Consider the following 27314-nt stretch of genomic DNA (forward strand, 5'->3'; position numbering starts at 1 on the left):
CAAGAAACTAAAGAAACTGAACGGAACTTGGGTCTATTTCAGGCACCCCTCGAACTGCGAAAATGAAGTGGCAGAAGCAGTTGAGCATTGGAGATCCTGCCCTATGCACATATGGCATCCTCCACATTCGGTCCGCTTTGCAGTTAAAAAGACACCGACAGAATGCACTGCATGGCAGCGCTAGAATAAAAACTGGTCCATGGGGAACCCCACGGTAGTAGATGGGGACCATATGTCAGAGTATTTTTGGAAAACTGAATACCATTGGATGGGAAGGTTACCAGCTCCGGTCCAATGAAAGTTCGTGTTCCGCTTTTGTATAAAAAATTGTATATGGCACTCCTTCATCTCTTATGGCATCATCCCTTCTCATGACGGCACTCTCATATCTCTCCCCAGTCCTATATAAAATATGTCGTACTTCACACATTTTATTTGTATTTTTATAAAAACACTTTTAAAATCCAAATCCAGTGGGGGGACTTTCGATCTCAATGGGCGCAATGCAGCTACTACTGAACAAATATTTTGAGTTTCATTTGGGGGAAACGATTTATTGTACTCTCATGGGCAGCTGAATATCTCTGTGGATGAATAAAAATTAATTCTAAGTGAAACTCCCCCTTAAACAGGAGCTAAATATGTGTCAATACTGGCGTACGCAGTAAATAACCATCTAACTGTGTTATTTCTAGCCTCCGTAAAGAAAACAAAAGATCAGTTGATTTTTTGTGATTGATTCTAATAACAATCAATTAAGCGCAACCATCTGCCGGCAGCAACAGCAATGTGTTTATTGTTACACACAGCCACACAATAAAGTTCAAAGATCTTTTTGGAACTCTAAACGAGATGGATTAATGAAGCCAGTTATTCTTATTTTTGGGTGTGCGCACGCAGCTGAACAAAGGTAATTTCCTGGTGTGCAGTGTTTGCTTAGGGCACGCAATGGGAGCGCCCTGCGAGCCCAAAGGTATCCGGCCTGCACGTGGTAAACACACCCCGTGACACATCCGCGGCACGCACATAGGACATAGGTCAGTCTCACTGTGCCGTGTCGTATTTAGGTCATTTTCAAGAAGAGGCCAGTCAGATGGCAAACGGCCTAAGAGGGTGGTAAACTATTTAATTTCACAAGGGTCAGCTATTTACACTGGACAAACGTATAAAACAAGCTGGTGAGTCTTCTAATTTTTAAAATTCTCTATAATACTTTGGAAAACCATCTGGGTAGGACATATGCTTGTTCGAGGGTTGATATCCTGTGTGCATCCCATCCACTTGAAACACTTGATAAATTTAAAACCAAAAATTGACAGATACCCAACGCCTATGTCTTGACTTTGTCTTTCAATTCGACAACCACCAAAAGTCGAACGGAAGCGACGTTTGGAAAGAACGGTAATGGCTTTGCTTGACAGACATGGATCGGATCGACATTTGGTCTGAAAATCACACAATATACATATACCAATAAGTTGTTTACAGTTTTTAGCTGCTGCTCATTTAGGCTTGGGCACGTAACAGTTTTATTCTCGAAAAGTTAAGTAAAGGAAGATCTCAGCACCGTAACGCCCACAAACCACCCAAAACTGTGGCTCCTACAGTAGAGTAGAAATTTAAACTGGAATGAATTGTTCTCATCAATACCTATCGATTGACCCAAAAAAAAAGTTTGCCACACCCACTTTAACGCCCACAAACTTCAAAAAAATGCCGTCAGTTTTTGAGAAAATCGCTTAACAGTGAATGCACCTCGGATTTTTCCCATACAAAAAAGGGGGGCAAATATTAAATTGCACAGGGCTCTCCAATCAGACGTTGTACCAACATGCACGGTATATTGGCAGATTGGGGATCGCCTAAAGCGATTTCAGTGATAAAATCATAAAGATAAAGCTGTCAGTTTTTGAGAAAATCGCTTTACAGTGGGGGCAGATAAATAGGTAAAAGAAGTGCCGCCAGATTCAAATTTGAACCAGAAAGTTCCAAGACATGAACCACTATGTATAAATTGTTTTCAGGACGCTAACCATGTGGGAAAAAATTATGTTTTGACGCTAAATTGACTTTCACAGACGTTGTACCAACATGCACGGTACCTCGTTGGAGGGAAATTCATTTTACTAATTAACTAATGCGAAAAGCCTTCAGTTTTTGAAAAAAATGCATAGTGCGTTGTGGGCATCTCATTTGTTCCACAATTGTAACTATCGATACTTCGATTCCCGATTCGATTAAGAAAGAGGCGGGCTTCGGTTAATATTACTGATGAACAACCGGCCAGAGGAACTAGAAGGAATGCCGGAACCGTTTCCTCATCCATTTCCAGAAAGAGGACTCTACACCTTTGCAGGAGGAGTGTAACGAAGTGGACTCGCCGAGAAAGGGCAGAAAGAGGGCTCCGGTCAAAAATGAAGCGCAAGAACCGGCCAGAACTAGAAGGCAGGCCGGAACCGTTTCCCCATCAATTCCCACGGAAGAGGACTCTACACCTTTGCAGGAGGAGTGTAACGAAGTGGTCTCGCCAAAAAAAACCTAGAAGGAAGTCCCCCCAACATCTCATCCAAGGGATGCTCAATTCCGGCAATTCTTCAACAGAGATTTTGGTCAGGTCCAAAATATACTATTCAAAATGGGACCAAAGGCCAGAGCTAAGCCACGACCCAAATCTGGAGGCAAACCTGTACCCAAGGCGGTACCCAAAGCCAGAGCCAATGGAGCGTCAAAGGGATCAGCCAGAGGAGCTGCGAGGGCAGGAGCAAAAGAAGAACCGAAGGTCAAGACAGGAACCCGTGCAACGATCAGGAAAAGAAAGTATAAGTGAAGGTCAAACCTATCGGCACTCATTCATCAAGCCCCTCGAAAATTATCAGTATTCATTATAGTATGTATGGTATTTGATCAGATTTACGGAGCGCTTCTAGTTTGGCTGGAATTTATGATAGTTCGTCGCGAAATTCTTGACATTCCCAGAAGCAATCGCCCAACGGAAGCATCCCTAAAACCCCAAAACTCATCCATTCCCAGAAAGAGGACTCTACACCTTTGCAGGAGGAGTGTAACGAAGTAGTCTCGCCGAGAAAGGGCAGAAAGAGGGCTCCGGTCAAAAATGCAGAGCATGAACCGGCCAGAACTAGAAGGAAGGCCGGAACCGTTTCCCCATCCATTCCCACGGAAGAGGACTCTACACCTTTGCAGAAGTGTAACGAAGTGGTCTCGCCAAAAAAAACCTAGAAGGAAATCCCCCCCGAACATCTCATCCAAAAGATGCTCAATTCCGGCAATTCTTCAACAGAGATTTTGGCCAGGTCCAAAAGATACTATCCAGGTTGGGACTAAAGGTAGGACCAAAGGCCAGAGCTAAGCCACGACCCAAATCTGGAGGCAAACCTATACCCAAGGCGGTACCCAAAGCCAGAGCCAATGGAGCGTCAAAGGGATCAGCCAGAGGAGCTGCGAGGGCAGGAGCAAAAGAAGAACCGAAGGTCAAGACAGGAACCCGTGAAAAGATCAGGAAAAGAAAGTATAAGTGAAGGTCAAACCTATCGGCACTCATTCATCAAGCCCCTCGAAAATTATCAGTATTCATTATAGTATGTATGGTATTTGATCAGATTTACGGAGCGCTTCTAGAAATTCTAGACATTCCCAGAAGCAATCGCCCAACGGAAGCATCCCTAAAACCCCAAAATTCTTATCGTCGTCATTTCGCTACATGGGTCCGGTCACGAGTCTGTGAGAGATACGCCTCAAGAGAGGGGCTGCTGATAATGTCATCTCTCGGTTTTTTCCCTCGACTGTTTTACTCGAATTGTATTGTTATTGTCGTTTTATGTTCCCAATAATTACGCAGAAGGAACTATGTTTTATGTTTTATGTTTTATTTTAACGGTGTTGCGGTGTTGCTCCACAACTTAATTCAAGAAAAGGGGAAGAAGAACGATCAGTGTTACCAAAGGTTACGCTTTCATTAATGCCTAAAATGGATAATAGTAAAATGGTATTTCGGTATAGGAATAGGGGTATTCCAACAAATTGCCTCTAGAAGTTCGAAGTAAATAGAAAAATTTCGTATCTCGCTCACTCCCAAGCAAGATTCTGGAGAATTCTTCTTACGCCGCGCCCAGGATCTACAAAATGCCCTTGGCACCAATTGCAACAATCTTCTATTGCCTTTCACACACTTTATTTTCACTTTTCTGGTTGTTTTTTTTACTTAACTTGCGATTTCTGGCACGGCGAGAGTAAACAAAGTGTTTTATCTACAAATTCCTTTAAAATTACCAACGATATTCGATTTACAACGTACAAAGGTCTGCTGAACGAGAATAAATACTATATCTTTTTGCGGTCCCCCAATTGAAACTTCGCGCTCTCCCTTTGGAATGGAAACTCACAAACGCGCCAGAACGTAAGACGTAAGTGGTCAGCAAACGTAAAACGTAAGCCACCGTATGTCAGTAAAAAAGGGAGATAGCCTCAGCGTAAGTGTCAGTGAAAAAGTAGATGCAAGATCTGTTCTCTCCTCTCCGAAAGAAAAATTCACCACAGGACAGACCGAGCAAATGTTCAGGGCTATCGGCTATCGGAATTTGATAGAAGAGGAAATGTTACTCGATTACACACTTATCAACCGTCGTGGGGTAATTGGGAAAAATACTAAATATTTACTTATTTAAATTATTTAGGGTATTCCCTAACCAGCCAAATTGCTAAATTCTTAAAAATGCAATAAAATATATTAGCGATTGGGGAACTACTCTAAATGGTGAATTTTCAAACAACTGTGACCAGTTGTTAAATTTTTAGATGTGAAAAGTGTATGATTTTAGTTTTTATTATAAGTAAATGGCTAAAACTATTACTAAGGCAAAAGTACCTAAATGAATACTTTTTAACTTAATGTAAAAAATACTAAAGTACTGCCTGTGAATTGTGTCGTGTCCTGCTTTTCGCGCAGTGTAGATGCCGGCTAGTCATCGAATGTCCCAGGGAGGGGAACAACCAAAAATGTTGTCTACGCAGCAGACACAACAAAAAACAAAACGGAAATCTCACCAACCAACACTAATTTCTATTCACACGAATTCATTTCGTTTTCACATTATAATTCAAAACTTTCTCTTAAGTTCTAACATTTAATAAGCCTACCTACGGTACCGAACTTTTACATGGAACACATACATATATATAAATAAATAAATAAATAAATAAATAACAATAAATAATATTTCAGTACTTTTTGGTTTGCGTGAATAAATAGGCTAAATAAATAAATATTTTGAATATATATAAGTAGGAATAAATAAGTTTGGGCGGGTTACATAACCAAATATATTATCAGTCCCGTTTTTGTTTTAATTTTCGGCTTGCTGATTTTTTTTGCCGCTCGCAGTCTTTGGGAACAACTTTTAATTTTCTTTGGCAAATATAATTTTAAGGGCAAATAAAAACCTGTGGCCACCCGGGGATGAGTGGCCAATTTTCTTGCTGAAAATTTTGATCTCCTCCTGGTGGCTGGTCTTCGTCTCTCCTTATATCAATCTATCTTCCTGATCCACGCTTATCCCTCACGGAATATTTGGGTTCCTACCCTTGACTTCTTTTAATATTATTCTTCTTGCCGACAGAACCGTCTGCGACCACTTATTTTCGCCCCTTTTTTTACCCTTGCTTGTTTCACTTTTCCAAGCCTCTCTTCGCCAAAAACCACTCGAATTTCTCGGATTTAAACTTCGGTTCATTTGGGAGTTATCCGGTTTTAGGAACCAGTTCCATGATTTGACTCAGCTGCTGCACGACTCCCTGAGCTCACGAGTCGTCGATAGTTGTGTATCGATATTGTGCCTATCGTTATCTGTCTTAATGTAAACAGCTTTGTTAAATTCGTAATTTCTGTATTCTTAAGCACATAACAATTGCTGAAGTTCCTAAAAGTGCAGTTTGTATGGAACAGCTGATAAAGAGGTGAATTGAATACTTTAAGTAATACCCTTATTCTTTGTCATACTAACTTTTTGAGCCGGCGTACTTTACCATCACTAGCGTTATTAAAAATACCGAAAAGTATTTTGCCCGCCGCAGCCGGTCACTCTGCCGCCTATCGATAATTGTTATAAAAAAAATTGTTACAGTTGCGGATTTTTTGTGTTTGGCGGAGAAAGAGAAAGAGAGATGGCAGCGGCGTATGTTTAGCGTGTCCGGAAAATGTTTACAGTTAGCCCGCCCCTTGCGTAATTGAGCCCGTGTTGGTGTTGGTGGCCGTGTCCCGTACTCCGCCCCCCCCGTGCAAATCTCGCCGCTCCGGTCGGATTCAACTCGATTTCGATTCGATTCCGAGATTATTGCTACGTAATTGACGTTCGGCGTTATCTCGACCGCCGCCCCCAATTCACGCCCACCGCATCGACAGCAGCTAGAGCCCCAGAATCGTCCAGCATTATCTTCGATCCCGCATTAACTTCAGGAATTGATAAATATAACCGTTTGTACGTGTGTGTGTGTGTTTGTATGTGTAATGTGCTAAACAGTCCGGCAAAAGCAAAATTCACGGGTGAGTTGCAGTCTCTATATTAAATACAGATTAATCTTAGTTACTAGTTGGTAGAACTTTAAGTACGGTATGGAAAGTGCATGCGACGGGCCCCCCATTCCACCTACCTGCCACCCACCGCCCAGTCACATTTATTTATAGCGGGACATTACCATGTGCGTGTGATTTTGACACCCGCTCACTTACATACGTATACGTATACAGCCGCATACACAGATGCACACGTAACTACACTGATATTCAGCACGTTTTTATGCTATTTTCGATCGACATACTTATAGTCATGTTCTATACATAATTCAGCGCAATTCCGAATGTCATTTCCATTCGCCGCTATCTTCAGAGCCTAATTACGCAAAATCAAGGGAATTAGTAGTAGCAAACGTGCCAGAATGCTGCATATCGGCCAGTGGCGTGGCTGCAAAATGTTCTAGAAGGGGTTTCCAAATTTTCACATTAACACAATGGATCCAGAAATAGCAAATATATTCAGCATAAAGAACTTAATGATCTTAACATACATAGCATTGCATTAGTATTTCCACAAATATTTTAATAAAAACTGTAATCTTAATATTTATATTTTGTGATCACGTGCAATTCTGCCCATCTCTTCATCGACAATTACGCAACCTTTATTTGTATTATCTCTCCTTCAATCGGCTGTTTGTTCAGTGGGAAATGGTATTACTTCACATATTCTCGAACCCATTCCGGATGCGTAGACCCCCTTTGGCACTCACCACTGTTATCGCCACTGACCCATATATCAGCATGTGTTTCTTTCGCTCTTTTGGCTGCCGTCCACATAGTTTTTGTTTTTTTCCAGAAGTGTAGGTGGTGCATGAATCATAGATAATACCGCCGATGGGCAACAGAAGTATCCTTATCGGCCGGTAACTTTTCCACGCCGCCGCGAATCAATTATTCATGAGCCAGCACAATTTGCTAAAGTGATATTGCAAATGGTAATATGCAATTTCAACTCAACACCGTCTTGCAACCGGCGCCGTCAGCTGAGGCAGCCAACCCCCCACTCGATACGGAAAACAAACAATTCACTACGATCATTTCAATGATGCCCCCAGATGAATTATTTATCGCTTATGGCCAGCCCTTCAACATCAGTTATGTGTCACAGTGGTTGGTACTACCTTACTAGCTGAATATTAAAGCCCCAGACCACGTAACTCACCAGTTGACGAGCATGGCAAGGTCAAAACCTCGTCCCGTCCGGAATCGATCCAATCGGCTTGGATCCGTAACGTTCCATACCGATTCCAAACGTGATCGACCTCTGCAAAGTCGGGGTTTAAATGCTTCTATCCGTCCAGAACTTCGTTTTTCATGTGACCGTCACATGGCCCGAGGTTTTTCATATCTCCCCAACAAACAGTCCACTGAAACTTTAGATCAAGCTTTGGCCCTCGATTTACTGGCTCACTGAAAAATGTATATAAAATAAAAAAAAAAAAGATAATGCTCAACTGCGTGTGTGTGTTTGGGTTCTTAGGTAGACACCATTTGCAGGTTATTTGTCTGGAGTTTCAGGTATGAAATTAGTTTGTATAGAGGTTAAGATAAAAGATAAATTCCTTGGCAGGTAGAGAGCGTATCTCAAGTGTAAATGTGGATGTCTGGTTGAAATTTCAGGCCCAGCAAACTGCAGATTGCGTCAGCACTTAGCACATAAAGATATAAGTCGTGCGAGAAGTTTTACGAGTTAGTTCCCAGGTCTTAAAGGCTTTTGCGTCGTTGTATAGCGAAAATGTGATATTTAATAGTCCCTTGTCATTGTTTTAAACGTGGAGATATCATGTGAAATTTATTTCAATCAAGTGAATCATCAACACGCGGCCCCATTTATCGTTTGTACTTTGAGCGATCGTGTGTGAAATTTCAGCTTTTTTGGGTCCCAAGGGTAATTTGATTTTGCGAACTCAACATAAAGGGGAATGGGTACCAGAAAATTTGACTTTATGCAATGGAGATCTCATGTGAAATTTCATTATGTTGACTCAGCAACCGGTTTCTGGCGTGTGTAAGAATTTCACAATTTGCGAAATAAAACCCTCCCCTACAAATTTTCAGCATGGAGATCTTATGCGAAAAATATTTTGGTGAGTCAGAAAACGTTCGCCTCTGAAATTTCAGCATTTATACGTTCCGCCGTTGGATTTTGCGAACTAAACATTATGTGAATGGGTTCCAGAGAACTGAAGCTGATTAAATGGAGATTTCATTTGAAAATTCAATGTGTTGAATCAGCAATCGGTTTCCAGCATGCGTTTTAAAATGACCGAAAAAATACCCACCCTTATGAATTTTAATCATGGAGGACTTTTGTATAGATTGGTATTTAGAATAAATATTTGTTGTCTTTAAATTCCTGTCTAGGGAAATTGGATATCATGCGAAACACCTTTTTCTTGACTCAGCATTCTTAAAGGGGGTATGCAAAATTTAAGCAGATTTTGTCTGCACTATTGAAGATATCATGCCAAATTCGATGTACATATGTATTTCATTGAGTCAGCAGCAAGTTCAGTGACTTTTCAACTAAATTATTACCAAGAGACCTCGGAATAAACCGACGAGTGTATTTTTCGACATGGAGATGTTATGCGAACTAAAATTGAGTCAGCAAAAAGTAAATGTTCAAGAAAAGGGAATAGGAAAAAGAATGTACAGTGAACCCTTGATACGGTCGACCAAAAAATCCAAATAAAACAAGGTTCATGAATTATTAAAGAAGTCGAATGTATCAATGAATCAATCAAGTTATAAAATTACAAACAAATATAGACTTAAAGGTTCTATATTTAAACTATTGATTCTCAACTTTTATTTGGGATTAGTTACCTTATATTTGTGTATTTAGTTTCGTAGGTTTATTGTTTATACACAGCTGCTTCTTAAAAACCCATAAACATTAATTTCTTTAAAGTTGCTAAACAAAAATAGACCAATTTAATATATGAACGTTATAGTTTATTATAATCGAAATAGGCATACACGATATTAAAAAGCTAAAAATAAATGTTTTTGTTTTTGAAAAAGGGTCATAAGAATGACTTAAGATCTGAAAAAAGGGAATATTTTAAAGTAATTTTAAATCTACTCAACAAATATAGTTTTTGACATCTTAATGAATCATTAACAAGATAAAATGTATCCTCTTGGTTCATAAAGCAAACTTCAAGTGCAATCGTGTGGTTCTAACGTTCTCTTCGTTGTTAGCCATGGTCCGAAATCATCCACGCCCCGCCAAGTTAGCACGCCTTCGATGTGGGTATGCTTTAATGTGGTCCCCAGTCATTCACATATAGTACATTATGTACCTATACTCACTCAAGCCGGCAATGAAACTGGCTTATAAATCGAACCGCAAGCAACGCGCGCCGCTCAGTTCCAAAGCGTTTGCAAAGCTCGTCGGTGGTTCGGATCTCAAATCGATTTGGTTCGGTTCGGTTCAGTGTTCCCCAAAGAGTTCTATTCGGTACGAGTACCATCCAATTTATTTTTAAACATTTTCAATAAATTTATTATCAATGTGGCACAAAAGAAAGTGAATTGAATTGATACATATATACATATGTAAATATATAGCATTGAAGGCCTCATAAAAACGAGATCGTTAAACATTTTTCTCCCAGTGGTTTCATTAAAATCACGCGAACAGAATTTAAATGAGGCTTGATTACAAAAAATGATATAGTGAAAAACCGAAACACAAACGAAACAGTCAGTCAGTCACTTGACCAATTGACTGAGCTTGCGGGATTGATTGGGAATATTGCCGATGAATTGTGTCTGATCTTATTTGGGGAATTTGTATGCAAATAATTTGCTTCGTTGATTGATTTTTATTGCCCTGAAATTAAGTTTCTGCCTTGGCGGTGATTGCCTGCGAACTTCCTTTGGCCGTTTGGCAGTTAATTTCCTCAACAAGTGCGAACTTCAGCCTCAACCTTTAACACTTAACCCCTTGCCAAGGCGACGTGTGTCCTTGTCAATGCCGCGGATGCCGCCCATCCGCCCTGCCACCCACTTCCTGCGACCTTGACGCCACCAGCCAGCCACACTTTATGCAACAACAATGACGTTTCTATTATTACCCATAGTGTTTTGGGCTTTCGCTTTTTATTAAGTCGATAACCAGCGCGCGCCACCCACGTGTATCTCTCTCACCTGTGTCGTAAATTTTCGCCAAAGTTTTATCAATAAATTGGATTTCAATGCAGGACCGTTGAACTAAAACTAAGCACCCAAGTTGTGGCATTAATGCGCAATTGCAAAATTGTCTGAGTACCACCACCACAACAACAACAAGTTGTTATAGCCAACTACAATAACCAACTAATTTTCAGTTAGTGGGGGTAGTGGGTTGAAAATTTCAAGTCCCGCCTGGCGAATTTCTTTTTTGGCGCGTGCCACTCGTAGTTTGCTCATCGAAGAAGCCGCATGGCATCCAACAATTTGGCTCCCGATTAGGAGCTGAAAACCAGTTGGCTGATAAGCCAAAATTTGTTAATATAGTTGTGTAACTTTTACGATTGCTTTTTGTAAAGTGTTATCAACCAAGAATTACACAAAAATAGTGAGGAAATCAAGCAATTTTATGCTGATATTGAAAAGTAAAAAAAAATCCAAGAAATATGAGATTGTGATTTGAAAAGCTCATGCTTTGATAAGAAGTAGGAATGTTAATTTATAAAACTGATAAAAGTCGGAGCTCTTCGAAGCTGGAATGATTAGAAGTGATGATGTGCAAATTTATAAAGATATGTACTCAAGATAAACTAATATTATTTATTAAGTATGTATTTGGTAATGGTGATAAAAATATTTGACACCCTTCAAATGGGTGTTTTGCTCTTAAAAAGCTGGTACATAAATAATTTACTTAGAATTTGTGAGCTGCACTGGAATGTATTTCAAAGTTTTACATATCCATATACCGAAAACCGCAAAAGCTCACTGAGCTGAGAAGCCATTTGCCTTCCTTAATATAATAAAGTGATCTATATCCCTATTGCCAAAACTAGCAGAACTTTTTGTTTATCACAAACAGCGAATGCAGCGAAGCCGCCCATTTATGGCGATCTTGGGGGCACTTGAAACCAGTCGATATCCCATTTTTGGAGGTGTCGATCCACCAACGAACGATCTTGAACTTCCGCTTTGGTTGGCTGACTATTTTGGTTATGCAATGGGCAAATGGCTTTTGTAAGTGCCTGCGATCGTTTCGGATCGGTTCTGGCCTAATGAGTGTGGGATGTTAACAAGGGGCTGACAGTAGAGCCCCATAAACGATTTTTAATCAAACAGAATTGTGTGTTGGCTTACAGCTGCCTGTACTTGCTTTTCGTTTTTGGCTAATCTCTTGCTGACTTTTCCATTCCATTCCAGATCGAAATAAGCGCGCCAATTGACGACTAACTGATCGACGGATATATAATGATTGTGGCAGATCGTGCTGGGCAGTAAACCGCAACGAGAGTCAGAGTCATCAGCATTAGTCCTAGGAGTAGTGGAAGACAAAGTAGTAGCAAGTAGTGGAGCCCCAAAATGGCTCGTCATATAATGGCCGTTTGCGTGGTGTGCCTACTCTGTGCACACCGCCTGCACTGCCAGGATCACATCGAGAGTCTACTCGGTCCGGCGCTGGTGATGACCCTCAGCCAGGAGCAGCTCAACGCCCGCGTCTATACGAACCTGAGTCCCTCCAGTGAAACCACCGATCGGCGACAGCAGCGATCCGCTTCTGGCGACGACGACACCCCCAACTACAGCACCAGCCCGCCATCGAGGAGACAAAAGCGCCATGCCGACCACGGCCATAGCCACAGCTCCGAATCCCGTGTCCCGCAGATCACCCAGTACTATCTCGATAAGTTGATGGTCCAGAACGAGCTGATGAACAGCAGCGGATTCGATGGCCTGCTCCAGCAGCTCAGCCTCCACTCGCTGGCCAGTGGGGCAAGTGAAGGAACTGTAAGTACATCGAGCTTAATTTTTGCTTTTACTCTTGACTAACTCTTGTTTACATCTTAGTGCGTGCCCACCAGTCTCTTAGTGCATCATGTCCAGCCCCACAATTATCACCACGATCATGAAGAGGATGAGGAGCATAGTAATCTGCAGCTGAGCAACTGCACGCTCAGCCAGAATGGCACCAACTCCAACGTGATTTGCGCACCCCAGCCCATTAGTCACAGCGAGGATTCCCAGAACTTTAAGCTAAGTGAAAAGGACTTGCTACATCTATGTCCGATTCTGCTGTACGAGCTGAAAGCTCAAAGTGGTGGCTGCATAGAGCCGGCAATCCTGTCCGACATCGACAGCACGGAAAAGCTGCTGGAAGAGGAGAAGGACAAGGATATATTCTATGGTGTGTAAAAAGACATTGTGCTACCTTATTCCATACTCATCTGTATCTTCTTTTCTAGTGTGGGTCTACGCCTTCATTTCTGTGTTTGCCTGCGGCATCCTTGGCCTGGTGGGAGTAGCCATCATACCGTTTATGAACTCGCGGTATTACAAATACATCATCCAGTATCTGGTGTCGCTGGCCGTTGGAACGATGACCGGCGATGCCCTGCTGCACTTGCTGCCTCATGTGAGTAGAGCTGATAAGTTAGCCCCGTACCGTGACTAATGTTGAATTCCCCTTTTGATAGTCGCTGGCAGGCCAGGACGAAAGGGGCATGATCATGAAGGGGCTGGGCTGCCTGGGCGGCATCATCTTCTTTTACGTGACCGAGCATGCGCTGACCATGATCTCCGAGTGGCGCAAGAGCGTGGAGAAGAAGGAGACGAAGAAACCGTCGCGGGCGAAGGTGATGCGGGATCCCGATTCGTCGGTGAACAACTCTGTGGCCGGCGACAAGATCTGCAAGCAGAAGTACAGCTCGTATCCGTATTGCTACGACGAGATCACCATGAACAACAAGCAGAGCGAGTGGATGCACTTGCCCGGCGATGGAGTGAACTCGGCGGCGGGCGCTGGCGGAGATGCTGCTTCTGCTTCGGAGATACGCAACGGTGTGGGCGATCATGAAGGATCCAACGACATGGCCGCCGCTGCCGAGTCCCTGCTGTCAACGCTGCACACGAACTGTGTGGAGATGAATCACCATAATCATCATAATCACAACCACAAGCACAACAGCCACCAGCAGAGTCATGAGGGCCAGGACAACAACACCATTGTGACCGATTTGGATGGCAATGCGGTGTACGCCTCGAACAGTGCGAAGGATAAGGACGGCCGGAACGATCATGTGACTGTGATCCTGCGGGAGCACGAGTCCTCGCATCACGGTCACAGTCATCGCCACGGACACGTCCATTCGCCGCCGGAAACGCTGAGCGCCGTGGCCTGGATGATCATTATGGGAGACGGACTGCACAATTTCACGGATGGCATGGCCATCGGTGCAGCCTTTGCGGAGAATATTGCCGGCGGTTTCTCCACCTCGCTGGCCGTCTTCTGCCACGAATTGCCGCACGAGCTCGGGGACTTTGCCATCCTAATGAAGGCGGGCATGTCGGTGAAGTCGGCCGTCTACTACAACCTGTTGACGGGAGTCCTGAGTTTCATCGGCATGATCTTCGGCATTGCCTTTGGCCAGTCGCAGGATATGGCCCAGTGGATGTTTGCAGTGGCGGCGGGTCTGTTTATCTACATTGCCCTGGTCGATATGGTGAGTTATCTATAGGATTTATGCCATATAATAAATGTACTTATTTATTGTTTTATTTTTTACAGATGCCCGAAATCTCGGCCTCGCACAAATCGCTGGGACAGTTCCTGCTGCAGATACTCGGCATGCTGAGCGGCGTGGGGATAATGCTAGTGATTGCCCTTTACGAGGGCGATCTAATGAGCGTGTTTGGCACGGCGGGGGCCACATCTCACCAGCGTGTGCATTAATCACATAACTGAAATTGTAACCAACCGCAGCGAATCTTGTAGCGTATTATGTGAATTGCAGCGTATCTTGTGTATTGACTGCATTTTTCCGCCAGGCCAATAGGACCTCTTGAATTATTATTTTTTGTATAATTTGATTAGATTGTTGTTTACCTTAGTCCACAGAGTTACACAAAGAGAACACCAACACCACAGACACAGCCGGTTGGCGCTTATCAAACGCATTTGTTATCCAGTTTATGAAACACACAAGCCACACACACCCACACAAGAGACGCGATTCAGCAAACTTGTTTTATTTTCGTTCCTAATTTTGCTTTTGAACTGCGTTCGAATCGATTTCACACCCGATTAATTGTAAGATGTCTTGAAATTGCCTAGGTTATAAAGTGATCTTGAATTTAGAAGAAACCAATTGAAAGAAGAAAGCTCTAAAGCGAGAGAAGCAAATAACAAAAAAAACGAATTGGATCTGGATCCCGAAATCCTCTGATAACTGATCTTATACACTGAAAAAGAACCTAACAATTACGATATATATATATTCTAGAATATGTATACATACATATAGTTTTTGTATTTTGTAGTCTAGGGTGCGCACGTTTACTTTATGCGAGTTTAACATTCTAAACCCAGAATTAAGAGATGTCCACTGTTATGATTTCTGACAGTACTTAACGACTTGATCGCCTATAATTTCCACTTTAGGAAATACACAAAACCCATTTAAGCATAATTTATTATCGTATTTGTAATAAATTGAAAAGATTATTAAATTGCACGCTCATGCATAATTTACACTTCCGCTACCCCGTAGCGCCTTTGTTTAATTATGATTTTGTAATAAACCAAGAAAAAACCACCCATTTCATTTTGTTCTTATTCGAGTTTTGTTTTGTTATTTTTTAAGGCGCACACAACTAACACGAAAGTGATTGTGATTCAAAATGAGTAACTAACATTTGTAAAATGGTGCGACTTGCGGCACGATCGCCCCTAATGACTATCCCACACACACCGATCTGCACACGAAGCTATCACTTAAACTGAGCAACTAACAATATTTTATAAAGCCCACACTATGTGCTAACGAGGCAGTAAAACCTATACTAATTCTAGCTGTAAGCTCTACGAAAACTAGAAACAGGAAACCAAAAACAGAGAATAAAGAAGTAAACATATATACTTGGACACTGTGCTAAAGGAATTTTGGAGAGATGGATGTAGTAATACTTTGGTGATATCACGCAAAAGGCAATTGAAACAACTAACGAAATAATTTTACAATAATTATATTGTATTGATAGACATGTTTGTATGTAAGTCGTGAAGGTGTGCATCAGTACATGCGAATGGCGCGTATTTTGCTACATTTCTGTTTGTTTTGTAACGGAACGTAAACACTGTAAATTTTCAAAATAAATGTTTTTCCACCTCAACTTCATAAAGAAAACTGATAGCAGGAGGTTTTCAATGGGGCGGGCTTGGGGAATATTAATAAGTTAGCAAGGACACCCACCTTGGGTTCTCAAATCTGCGCAACAGTACTTATGTTTGCTTACGTTTTTCTGCAGCTACCATCTCTATCAAAAAAATACATCTACCCTCTCCCTCTTTTGGTGACACTTACGTTTGCTTACGTTTCCCGACTTACGTTATTATCAAAAACATCGATCCCATCGATGGTGATATCGAATTTCTTGCATCTTTATTGTCAACATATAACTGCAAAATGCGGCCCACTTTCCTGGCCATTTTGTGCTTCCTGGCGTGGAACCCCTGCTCCGAGGCCACCGGCAACCTGAGTCCCGGCGCCGTGGGCGTGCACCGTCGCTTCGAGTACAAATATTCGTTCAAGCCGCCGTACCTGGCCCAGAAAGATGGAACCGTGCCGTTCTGGGAGTACGGGGGAAGTGAGTACGGGTGGGGGACGCAGCTCCACGTCAGTTGTTTTGGCCCACTCGCTGCCGCTCGGCCGCCGTTGGTGCGAGCGAGATGGCGCGAGGCGGCCAAGTGTACACGCAGGCACTTTGTTTGGATTTCATTTTCGTTTTGAGCACGATTCCCCGTGTGTTTCTATAGCCACAACTTGTTGCTCCCCATTGCAGATGCCATCGCCAGTTCGGAAAGTGTGCGCGTGGCGCCATCGCTGCGCTCCCAGAAGGGTGCCATCTGGACGAAATCGCAGACGAACTTCGACTGGTGGGACGTGGAGATCGTGTTCCGGGTGACGGGACGTGGCCGGATCGGAGCCGATGGCCTGGCCTTCTGGTACACCACGGAGAAGGGCGACTACAATGGGCCCGTCTTTGGGTCCTCCGACCGCTGGAACGGTCTGGCCATCATGTTCGACTCCTTCGACAACGACAACAAGCACAACAATCCCTACATCAGTGCGGTGCTCAACGATGGCACTAAGCTCTATGACCATGCCAACGATGGAACCACCCAGCTCCTGAGCGGTTGCCTCCGCGATTTCCGCAACAAGCCCTTCCCCACGCGGGCGCGCATCGAGTACTACAACAATGTGCTCACCGTGCTCATCCACAATGGAATGACCAACAACAACGATGACTACGAGCTGTGTCTGCGGACGGATGGCGTGAATCTGCCCAAGAACGGATACTTTGGCATCTCGGCCGCCACGGGCGGTCTGGCCGATGACCATGATGTGTTCCACTTCCTGACCACCTCGCTGCATGCCGCCGGACAGGTGCAGGACCAGCTCAAGGCGGAGAACCAGGAGAAGCTCACGCAGGAGTACAAGGAGTACCAGGACAAGCTGGAGAAGCAAAAGCAGGAGTACAAGAAGGAGCATCCCGACGAGGTAAGTGCCACGCAGCGGGAAGCTTATCTGTACAACTGATAATCAACTTTTGCGTAATCCTACAGCACAAAGACGAAGAGGATTGGGAGGAGTTCTACGAGTCGGAGAACCAGCGTGAGCTGCGTCAGATCTGGCAGGGTCAGAGCCAGATTGCCGACCATCTGCGTGAGCTGTCCCGCAAGGTGGACGAGATCATTGGCCGCCAGGAGACCACGTTGTCGCTGGTCTCGCGCAATGCCGGACAGGCTCTGCCTCCGCCAGCCGTCGGCGGAGTGCCACAGCAACAGCTGCCCGTTGGCGCCGTCAGCAGGTCCGATGTCGATCTTCTGCTCACCAATCAGAACATGCTGCTGAGCTCCATCCGCGAGATACGCCAACTGGTGGGCGATATCAATGTGCGCACTGATAACATTCAAACGAATCAGAAGCACGCGCCCACAGCACAAATCCAATCCACCGGCTACGATGTGCAAACGCTAATCGCCGAGATGCGCGATGGCATGAACCAGGTCAAGCAGGGCATCACGCACGTGGGCCAGAGGTGAGGAATACGCTTTAGATCAAGTTTTGATTTCTAAAACCCGTTGTCGGCTTTTATTTAATTAGCACGAATAGATTTAGATCTAACATCAGGAATATTTGAATATTATTTAACTGATTGTGATATACTCTTAGCATTTGTTGATGTTTACCGAATCTTAAATTTATAAATCATATACAATTGGTCCTTTAAACTTTGGATTTAAAGATGACATGCCTAAGCCTTTTTAAATATTTATTTGATATTTAAAATCGTTTCTCTAGCCCATCACGGTACTAATGTAATAAAATAATAATAGACTAACCTATACTAAAAAAAAAAATTATTGATAAAGAGATCGATGCAGATGATGAGATGCATTATTGAAAAACAAATTTTAGTGAAACTACCCGATTGATGTTAGGATCATTACCGAATATTAATGTGAAAAGTTTTTTGTCTAGTCCTCGATGTTCCATAGATGGTTAGACCGAGAAGTTTTTAAAGAAATATGCTAATCATATTTTTGTTTCCGAATATTATGCCTTATTTCATCGATAATAATGTGTTTTTTTTATTTTTTTACCTTACAGATTGGGAGCGCAACAAGGAGCAGCGCAAGTGGCCAACTGCCCTACGGGCAATTGCGTTGGAGTCACATTGTTCCTAAGCGTAACTGTTGTGCAATTGCTGCTAGTCTTCATCTACAACGTCTTCAAGTGAGTATATATGATCCATTAATCCAGGGTTCCCAACTAATAAGTATTCCTTGCAGAAACCGCAGCGAAGCACAAGCGAAAAAGTTCTATTAGGCGAAATTGCGACTAATTGGGATCGTAACGATTAACAAACACACAAACATACACCCACACAAAACTCGAGGAAACACATTCGCACACCTGACTAGGCTGCAACTAAATTTAGTTAAAATGAAAGATTTAAGACTTCTGCGTAGAATGCTCTACCATTGCGTGTAACTGTTTGTTTTTTTTATATAGAAGTCTGTCCCGACCTAGTTGGGTCCCGAATACAAATTCAAGTCGTTACTTAATCGAAGAGAGAACAACAATTTTGAACAATGAATAGCCTCATGACAATGCCACGCAATACAAAACGAAGAAACCGTCGAAGAAGCCACAATACAAACTTCCCCCTAGTAATAGCCAGCAGAAGATGTTTTTTATTTGTTTATCAAGTCAAGTCGAAAGTTTCACTTCATTCTCAACTCTGCATATCATGTGTGCAGGCATTTCTACAAAACAAATGAAAATCAATCTACAAAAAAATATATAAAAATTGCAAAAAACAATTATAAATGTATGAAAATTTTGTAAACGTAGCTAATTTTGATATTGTGTATACTTTAAAGTTATATGGAGTCTTCTGGACTCTGCTCTCCGAAACTGAATTGGCAACAAAAATCTTCTTTCCATTTTCAAGCGATCTGTACTCAACAAAGCGAGTTAGCCAGCTTTCTTGTTATTTAGCCTGAAAATGAACTTATTTAATAATTATGATGAACTGTCTCACTAAGTTCTTGTTTTGTTCGCATATCATTGGTGCGATGTAAGGAAGTTTTCTACTGAATAATCTTAATATACATACTGATAAATTATAAAACAATTGAAGTGAAGTGTGTTTTTATATATGTTGTCCATTCCAGTCTCGATAGAAATGTTTAAACTGAAAATAAAAATCAATTTATAGAAAATCGTCACAAAAGTCTATCAATAACTGTCCAACTTTATCGCTTTACTGTGCACTTTAGTTTTATTTTTATACTCCCTCGATTGCGATTTTATTTTCGCTGATATTGACAGAGGAAAAACTTATTTCTTGAAAAGTCCTCGTAAGCATAAACTAGAATCCCTGTCAGATTCCCGTCCCCATCCTCCCAGCGATGACAATGCGGCAAAAATGGCGCCACTTGGTCGCCAAAGTGCGTGGATGTGGGGAACGCGTTGGGTTCTGGTGAACTTTGCCCATAAAATGTAACTGCCATTGGTGGCATTGTGGGCAGGTCCTCTGTGGTCTGGGTACCCATCCCATTTCCCTGAGAAAAAAATCCCAGGAAAACCCAGCCAAAGATAAATGGACAGAAGCCAACGGCAGTCGTGGCCCATGTTATAAATTCACTCTGGGTTCGGGGAAGGGGTTACATGTGGGGTCTCGAGACCGGCAGCTCTGGTGTGTGGTTGGATGGCAGCTTCGCCTATGTGCTACGAGTCCTATGTACTTTCAGTGCGCAGGAGCAGGACCTGTTCAAAAGCGGTTTGTAAGGGGGTTCGAAAGGCTATCAACTTTTTTCAACAGCCAATCGGCACGGGGCTTGCAAACAGAGAAAATGGTTTCATTTTGAGGGATTTTCACAGCAGGGTTTTGGCTGGTGCACTGCAACAAAACGTAGTCCCTAGTATAGGCTTCAAGTAAATAAATAGAAAATATTATTTTAGGTCATCTTTGTATGGTTATAAATTATAATTAAAGAACCTAGTCTGCTCACATTGTTCCTTTAGAGAAAGTTTAGCGGATGCTCTTATTATAAATCTAGTGAAACAGTTTTTTATGTTCTGAAGAGGACTATTTAAATAGTCTTGTCTTAATTCTGTGACTTAGAAAAGTGAGTACAATAATCTAACTAAAGGTACAATTTAGTGATCATCTTTTCCTTTTTAAATATGGAAAATCACGTTGTGTTGATGTTCATGATGAAATAAAAATTTATATTTCATATACCACGAAATATGTTTATAATCGAAATTCTTTCATTCAAAGTCAAACTATAGTTATTTTTAAGTTCTCAATAAACGTAAAAAAGTTAACAGATATTTAATATTTGTTTGCTTAATATGTTCTTGCTTATAAAGTTTTTCAAGATAAATCCAGCACCTTAAGATTATAATCGTTAATATAAACCTATGTGAAAACCCAATTTAAACTGGTGAACTACAGACATATAAACCATATAAAAATATAAAATGTTTATTTTTAAGGCCAACAAAACTTGTTAAAAAATAAACATTATATAAAACTTAAAGTTTTTACAACTTATATAATAATAATTAGGAATAACATGAATATTTGTTAAGTAACATTTTCTCAGAATACTTGTTTTGGTAATATGGTACAAGTAAATTTAAAATGGTAGATCGAGAGTGCGTTTAAACACTTTATTTTCGGGACCCTTACAAGTAATTTATCCTTTCCAATCCATTTAACCATCCAGATATTTTTTTCCACCCGGAAAATATCAAAATTGTCGCAATTTTAAAAGGATGGCAAAACTTTAATAATCCATATTGCATATTTACACATCTGTGGAATTTCAGAGCTCACCACAATCCATTAGTAAATGAAATTCATAAATCCCCTCCCAAATGTCCTGATTCCCTCCCTCCTCCAATCATCGGACCAACAACGAGGACGACAGTTTGCAACATTTGCCAAACATTGGCGAAAAAAGGGGATATAAAATCAAAGTCAAAGTAGTTACGATGTAACGGGGTGGACTTATCAGTACGATATATGTAGCTCTTTCTGTTGACAAATCCCCAGACCATGTCCTGAATATCCTTGCGAGGAGGAGCAGTGGCAGCGTGACAAATGTTGCGCAAACAAATGGATTACATCGCTACGAAAAGAGCAATTCCCGCCAGCCACAGCTACCCAAATGCCTCACAATGAATCATAAATTTCCATAACTGTCATCCGATCTGGGCAGATTTCTTTTCCTCGTCAGTTGCCGAACGAAGCAAATTGCCCATCACCGGATTACGAACTTTGTTGCTAATCCGAAAATTGAATTTCGCTCCGTAATTTGCTAATGACCCGAACATGGCTTAAGGGGCCAACTTGAAATTATTACAGACTCGTCTGATGTTCACTATAAACTTGAACCTTACAAAGTTCTGCCAGACAGCTTGAAATATTTAAATTCTGAAAGGAAATTAAGGGGAACAAGTGCTAAATTTCTTCGTGAAAATGTAATCTATATAATCTATAAAATATTATGGTTGATAAATGTTTCAAAATGTATTTAAGAGTGGCCTACTCCGGGTACAGTAAATTTAGTAATACTTAGAAGGACTACGCCAAAACTGTTAGATATATAAGATATATATAAATATAACAGTAATGGCTATAAAAAACTTTAAGGTTTTTTAAATTCCACTAGGCTTAAGTTCCTCATAACTACAAATCTTGGGTTTCCCAAAAGTATTCCAAGTGAATTGAAACACCATCAATGTTTATGTCAATGATAAATAAATGTTTTCACTAAAATTAAGTAAGGTGGAAAGACCGAAATCTAGCAGGAATCACCTTATTTTGTTATAATTTAAATTCTAATTATAATAATAATTAAAGCTATATTACTAAATTTATTATTGCCTTTCATTATAAAATATAAAATAAAGTATTCCTCATACCTTGCTAAATATCCTTTTGACACTAAGTGAAGGATTTTGGGATTGGAAAAATTAAAATATTATCTTAACTTGCTTCATTTACAACCCCGACTTAAATAAAATAGTTATTGCATCGTTTAAATATCGTTCCATCTGCGTTAGAACGAATTAAAAAATGTAAAAGAGGAAAATCCCCCTTCCAAAGTGCAAGGACAATGGGAAAACTGCTCCTCGGATGCTGAATGTTTGTGCAACTGCTTTAGTTTCCCGATGCCATTAAGTCGCGGGTCGGCGGATGACAAAGGATAGTCCATTAGACACAAGTCACAATTCCATTTCCATTGAAGCGCTCTGGCAAATGGAGTCCCATTTGAGTTGCCTCGCCCTATTTACTGGCCTGCATCCTGCATCCTGAATCCAGCACCCTTTGTGAATGTTTTTGCAAGCGAAACCAGAACTAAAGTCAGGCCTGGATAATATTTTGCGCTTTTTGGTATGACGAATCCACATGTCACACACGAGTCGAATGGGCAAAGTCACCTCCTTCCCCTGCCACTGCCCACCGGGAAAATCCGGGAAAACCCCCTGCCCCGTCATCCGTTTAGCGGGCAATCAAGCGTGTAGGGCAATTCAATAAGCCGAGTATGGAGTTGGGGTGCCACAAGTTTTGGAGAACTTTATCAACACCCATGTCGGCATTAGTTTTGTTTACAAACTTTCCGTTGCCTTTTTGACAGTTCGCCCGGGGTGGACTTTTCCACTTTTCCCATTCCAATTGCGATTTTCCGGGGTGGATTTTTGCGGGAATTTTTATTTATGAGCACTTAAATCGAAGCGCAAACTGAAATTGCACACTGCACATCTACATAAATATGCAATTGCGGGAAATTGTGAGAAAGTAGTCCCGCTGATAAATGATGAAAAAATTATAAATAAATACATGGGATAGATGTCGGCCCCACCTCCTTGTTGTTATATGTTTCTGTTTTTTTTTTTGTTTTGTGTTGTGACCCATCCTCAGGCCATCCCTCATGTCGCCGTCACCCCATCGCGGTCCTCAGATGACAGTTCCCGATAATGGTGACATCAATTTGAAACTCAATTGAGCTCGTTCCCAGCTCCTTGATAAATGCTGTGCTATCAGCGCCGTTTATCGTCCTCCGGTTTTCGACTGGGTGCGACAAGTCAGCGGATTGGAAACGGAATCGGACAGCCAACCCCCAAGGTAAGGGGTTCCATATCCCTGCTCATCCTGGTGCCCATCCCGCTGCTCATCCCAATCCTTGATCTCTGGGGCGTTGCGAGCAGTTTACATGTTTAATGCCTGCTTAATTGCTGCCTCAGCCAGCGGGGCAGATCCCTCAGCCAGGATAAGAAATCGTCTTCCAAATAGTGACATGTCAGCGGTCCAAAAAAATGGCTCTTTGAGGGAAAATTAAGTGAAGACAATTAAGTGGAATTGCATTCGTAAATGTTTCACAGTACGACAGTATTTTGGTTAGAAGACAAAATAGTTTGAGATAAGAATAAACATAGAAAGTTTTCATAGTATATAAAGATGAATATTTTATTGGAGTTTAATGACGAACTGGGTAGTATTGGGTCCATGAAATTTTTTTGTTGATAGCTTATTATCTTAAAAAAGTAATCTTTAAGCACAATTTTTATTCAAAATATTTGACTTGATTGTGCTTTCGTGCTTAAATATTTCTTATAAATAATAATTGTTATTTGAGTTTGAAGAATCAGTAAATGAAAGGCAAAGTCAGTTATAAACTGTGAAGCTAAATTAGCTACGTTTGAAGGACTATTTTCTATTTTTACCTTTAACTCCCGATTTATTTAAAAAAGTTTTGGCAATCTTGACATGTAATAATAATTAATAAATAAATTCATAATATATTTTTAAGCTGTATCCTTTTTTCTGAATGAATCCAGTTAGTTAGTCAATAATTAAGAAGTTGTCATAAGACCGTCTCTTAAAGAAACTTTGTAAGGACTTAAAGAGCGTGTTTTTAAGTCTGATCTAAGAGTAACCAACGAAGGTACGTTCATTTCCAATTTACTTTTTTTGATAGGAACACAACTGTGTAATATTATTTAAACAAGATCCCAGATACGAAAGAAATGCAATACAAATTTCAATTAAATGCAGTCAATAAAAGTTTTAATGCCCTGACACACCAATAAATGCCTTAAGCGAATCGAACTTTTAACAAGTTCATTGCACCACCTCCTCCCTTGACACCCTTGACTCCAAGCTGAATTCCAAATCCCGGACGCCTCGAACTCAAGCTCTAAACCTCAACATGTCCTTTAGGCCATGTCGGTGCATGGCTTCGCCTGGATAAATAGACTGTTGAGTCATTAAACAATTTACGCAGCCATAAATTTACGCAATTTACTTAGTGCGCAAACACACATCCCGCAGGATGCCGAATGTCCTGGACAGGGCAATAAAAAATACCCCTGTTCGGGGCTGGGATCGAGAAACATTAACACATCTGGCCAGATACAAAGTGCCGGGCCGTCCGCCTGAGCGATTAACTTTTTGCATCCTTCACGCTCCGCTGGGCGAGTTAACCCGACGTCATCTTCATCATCTCCTGGAGCAAGGACATCATCGCCCACGCGCCGCTTGTTTGCATTTTTATTGCCCCACGCTGGGGATGCAGGATGTAGATTTTCAGGATTGCCGCCGCTGCTGGCACAAATTTTAATGAAATCGTCATCAATTAAAATTTGCTCTCTTCCATGTCCATGCCTCCGGAGGACAGTGACAATGACAATGACACGGCACAACAGCCACTCCCACTTTTGTCTTCACTTGGAGAAATATGTAGTTTCAAATTAATCTACAAGTTGACTATGCAAAACTGGACTTATGATTTAAAAACATTTTAAAATGAAAGGAGTTTAAGCAGAATAAAGAAGTTTAAAATCGGAGTCACCAATCAATCAATTGATCTAATTGATTTAATTGATCTGAACAACTAGACCTTTAATTTATAATAACTCGAAAATATGTTGGTGAATTTGACTAAAAATAATGCAGATGAAATAGGTTCAAAGTTAAAAAACGAAATTAAAATTCGGGGTCACCAATCATATCATATTTGAACATATTAAAGGCATACGAGGGGTACTAAGTTAAAATGGAACTTTATCAAAACATATACCAATTTTTTAAATTTTTAGTGAGTGAAGTATTCTGAAAAATGAAAAGAAAATATTACCATTTTGTTTAAATTTTTTCTCTGTGCACTCTATTGAGTTATCCTCATCTTTTTACGACCGAGACGTCCATCCGGGCACTTCCTTGGGCTTAGTCCCGGATTGGTTATGAGATTCTCCGGCGCATAACTCGCCGTACTCAAACTCAAACTCGTGCCTGGGATCGGGCTCAGCTATAAAAATAATTTGTGGCCAAAAACTCTTCTACCATCCCAGTCCGATCTCACGTCAATCCAAGGGGTTTTTGAGCGTGCCTTGGGAGGAACGAACGGCTGCCGGCAATTTGTAGTCGTTAGCTTGTTTTTCCAGCCTCGCCCTAATGGGTTTTCATAAATTTTTATTGTCTTCAATATAAGTTTTATTCTCGCCTCTTATTTGTAGTTGCCCGCATGCAAATGTCGTTCGAGTGCTTCGAATTTGTGGGGAATTTGTCGGGCAATATTAAAACGAGTTTGCGCCTTTCTGGGGGTAATCATAAAAAAGGAGGCGAAGGACAGCTCATGTAATTATTGAAAAGTGAATCGAATTGCAGGGAGGTGAGATGAGTTTTTAAATATAATATGGTTGAAGAGTTCATTAGTACTAGGTTTTTTCTATTCGGAAAAAATGACTGAATTCTCCTCCAGTTATTTGATATTTTTCCAATTGTCATTAAAAACACTTGAGGAAAACTTGTTATTCTAATAAATTTTCCCTCTCTCCCTTTCAACATATTTTCCTGCATTCTGGTCTCAAGTTTATCTATAGTTGCACATAAAATATGATATTTAGTAATTATATTTTACCCATTTTTGTTGGTCTCCAAAGAGCTGAAAGCATCCGCAACTAGAGACCAGAAATGCATTCGGAACACTCCAAACTCAATTAGATGGTCATAAATCTCCGCGAGAGCCAAAAACCCTCTAAATTTTGGTTGATAAAATGCCGAAATTATCACAGCCCAAGGACATGATATATGGGCACTTGGCCGGCTTAACCCATTAGCCAACCGGAAGATCGCTCAATTAGCGTTGCTCCTCGCTGGTCAGTCCCAAGTGGGTCACTCGAGGAAAGGATTTGCGAATCGGGTTTTTATTTCCCCTTTCCGCCCAACTCGTAGTCGTGTGGCCCCTTTGTTGTCCCAACAAAGTGACATAAATCTTGGCGAGCGCTGGCAGAGATTCAACCGGAACTAAAGCAATGACGCAGCAGGAGCGCCAGGACACATGTCGATGCATTTGGCCAGCAGTCATAACAGGCGTGTGTTTCTGTGTGTGAGAGTGTGCCAGTTCCGAGATTTATCGGTTCGAGGGGTGAGTCTATATCTATGTCCTTGCATCCTGCCTATCTGCTTGGCAGCCTTTGGATCGCGGGACATCAATGCCGGATGCCCAGAACGACAGGCGTTCGATTGAAATTAATTGAATTTGCGCCCAGGCCTCGAACTTGACTTTATTTCAAGAAAGTTCCTAAAACAGGAAAGGGTGGGCATTGTACACAGGGGGAAATAATAATATATTTTATACTTTCAGTCTTTCAATTCTCCTGTTAACTTGTTTTATAAAATGTGATCGTCATGGTTTTCTCCATAAATAGTGATACATTAAAATTTTTTTTTTACAACGTTTCTTTTCATCAAAATATCCTTAAAAACTAGATAATATCTTACCTAAAATATGGTATTTCCTGGTTTTATTTTAATAAGCCATCTTTTTAAAAATCTCTACAAAAGTTGGCACAAGGTCAGTTTTAAAATAAAGTTAAATTTTAACAGCTATGTATATATATGTTTACAAATCCAACTCTCTCCAAATTTTCTGCTGTGTAGCAAAAGAAGGACCGTGGACGCTTGT

The 27314-nt window shown here is 41.3% G+C and overlaps 2 protein-coding genes across 3 annotated transcripts; both read left to right on the forward strand.

Moving 5' to 3' along the window:
• Positions 1–6098: 6098 nt before the first annotated feature.
• Positions 6099–15680, forward strand: LOC119553018 (zinc transporter foi). 2 transcript variants are annotated; one of them, XM_037863069.1, is made up of 6 exons: positions 6099–6556; positions 11969–12553; positions 12614–12950; positions 13009–13178; positions 13240–14265; positions 14331–15680. In XM_037863069.1, the coding sequence occupies exons 2-6, from the start codon at positions 12128–12130 to the stop codon at positions 14493–14495; spliced, it is 2124 nt and encodes a 707-aa protein (XP_037718997.1). In that variant the 5' UTR covers positions 6099–6556; positions 11969–12127; the 3' UTR covers positions 14496–15680. The 2 variants fall into 2 exon arrangements, with proteins under 2 accessions (XP_037718997.1, XP_037718998.1); XM_037863070.1 differs by lacking the exon at positions 6099–6556 and adding an exon at positions 9974–10055.
• Positions 15681–16189: 509 nt separating this feature from the next.
• LOC119554456 (protein ERGIC-53) lies at positions 16190–19470 on the forward strand. Its single transcript, XM_037865368.1, has 5 exons — positions 16190–16408; positions 16604–17322; positions 17388–17863; positions 18436–18561; positions 18618–19470. The coding sequence occupies exons 1-5, from the start codon at positions 16228–16230 to the stop codon at positions 18652–18654; spliced, it is 1539 nt and encodes a 512-aa protein (XP_037721296.1). The 5' UTR covers positions 16190–16227; the 3' UTR covers positions 18655–19470.
• Positions 19471–27314: the final 7844 nt, after the last annotated feature.

Source organism: Drosophila subpulchrella, chromosome 3L, assembly GCF_014743375.2.
Source record: "Drosophila subpulchrella strain 33 F10 #4 breed RU33 chromosome 3L, RU_Dsub_v1.1 Primary Assembly, whole genome shotgun sequence".
Taxonomy (NCBI): domain Eukaryota; kingdom Metazoa; phylum Arthropoda; class Insecta; order Diptera; family Drosophilidae; genus Drosophila; species Drosophila subpulchrella.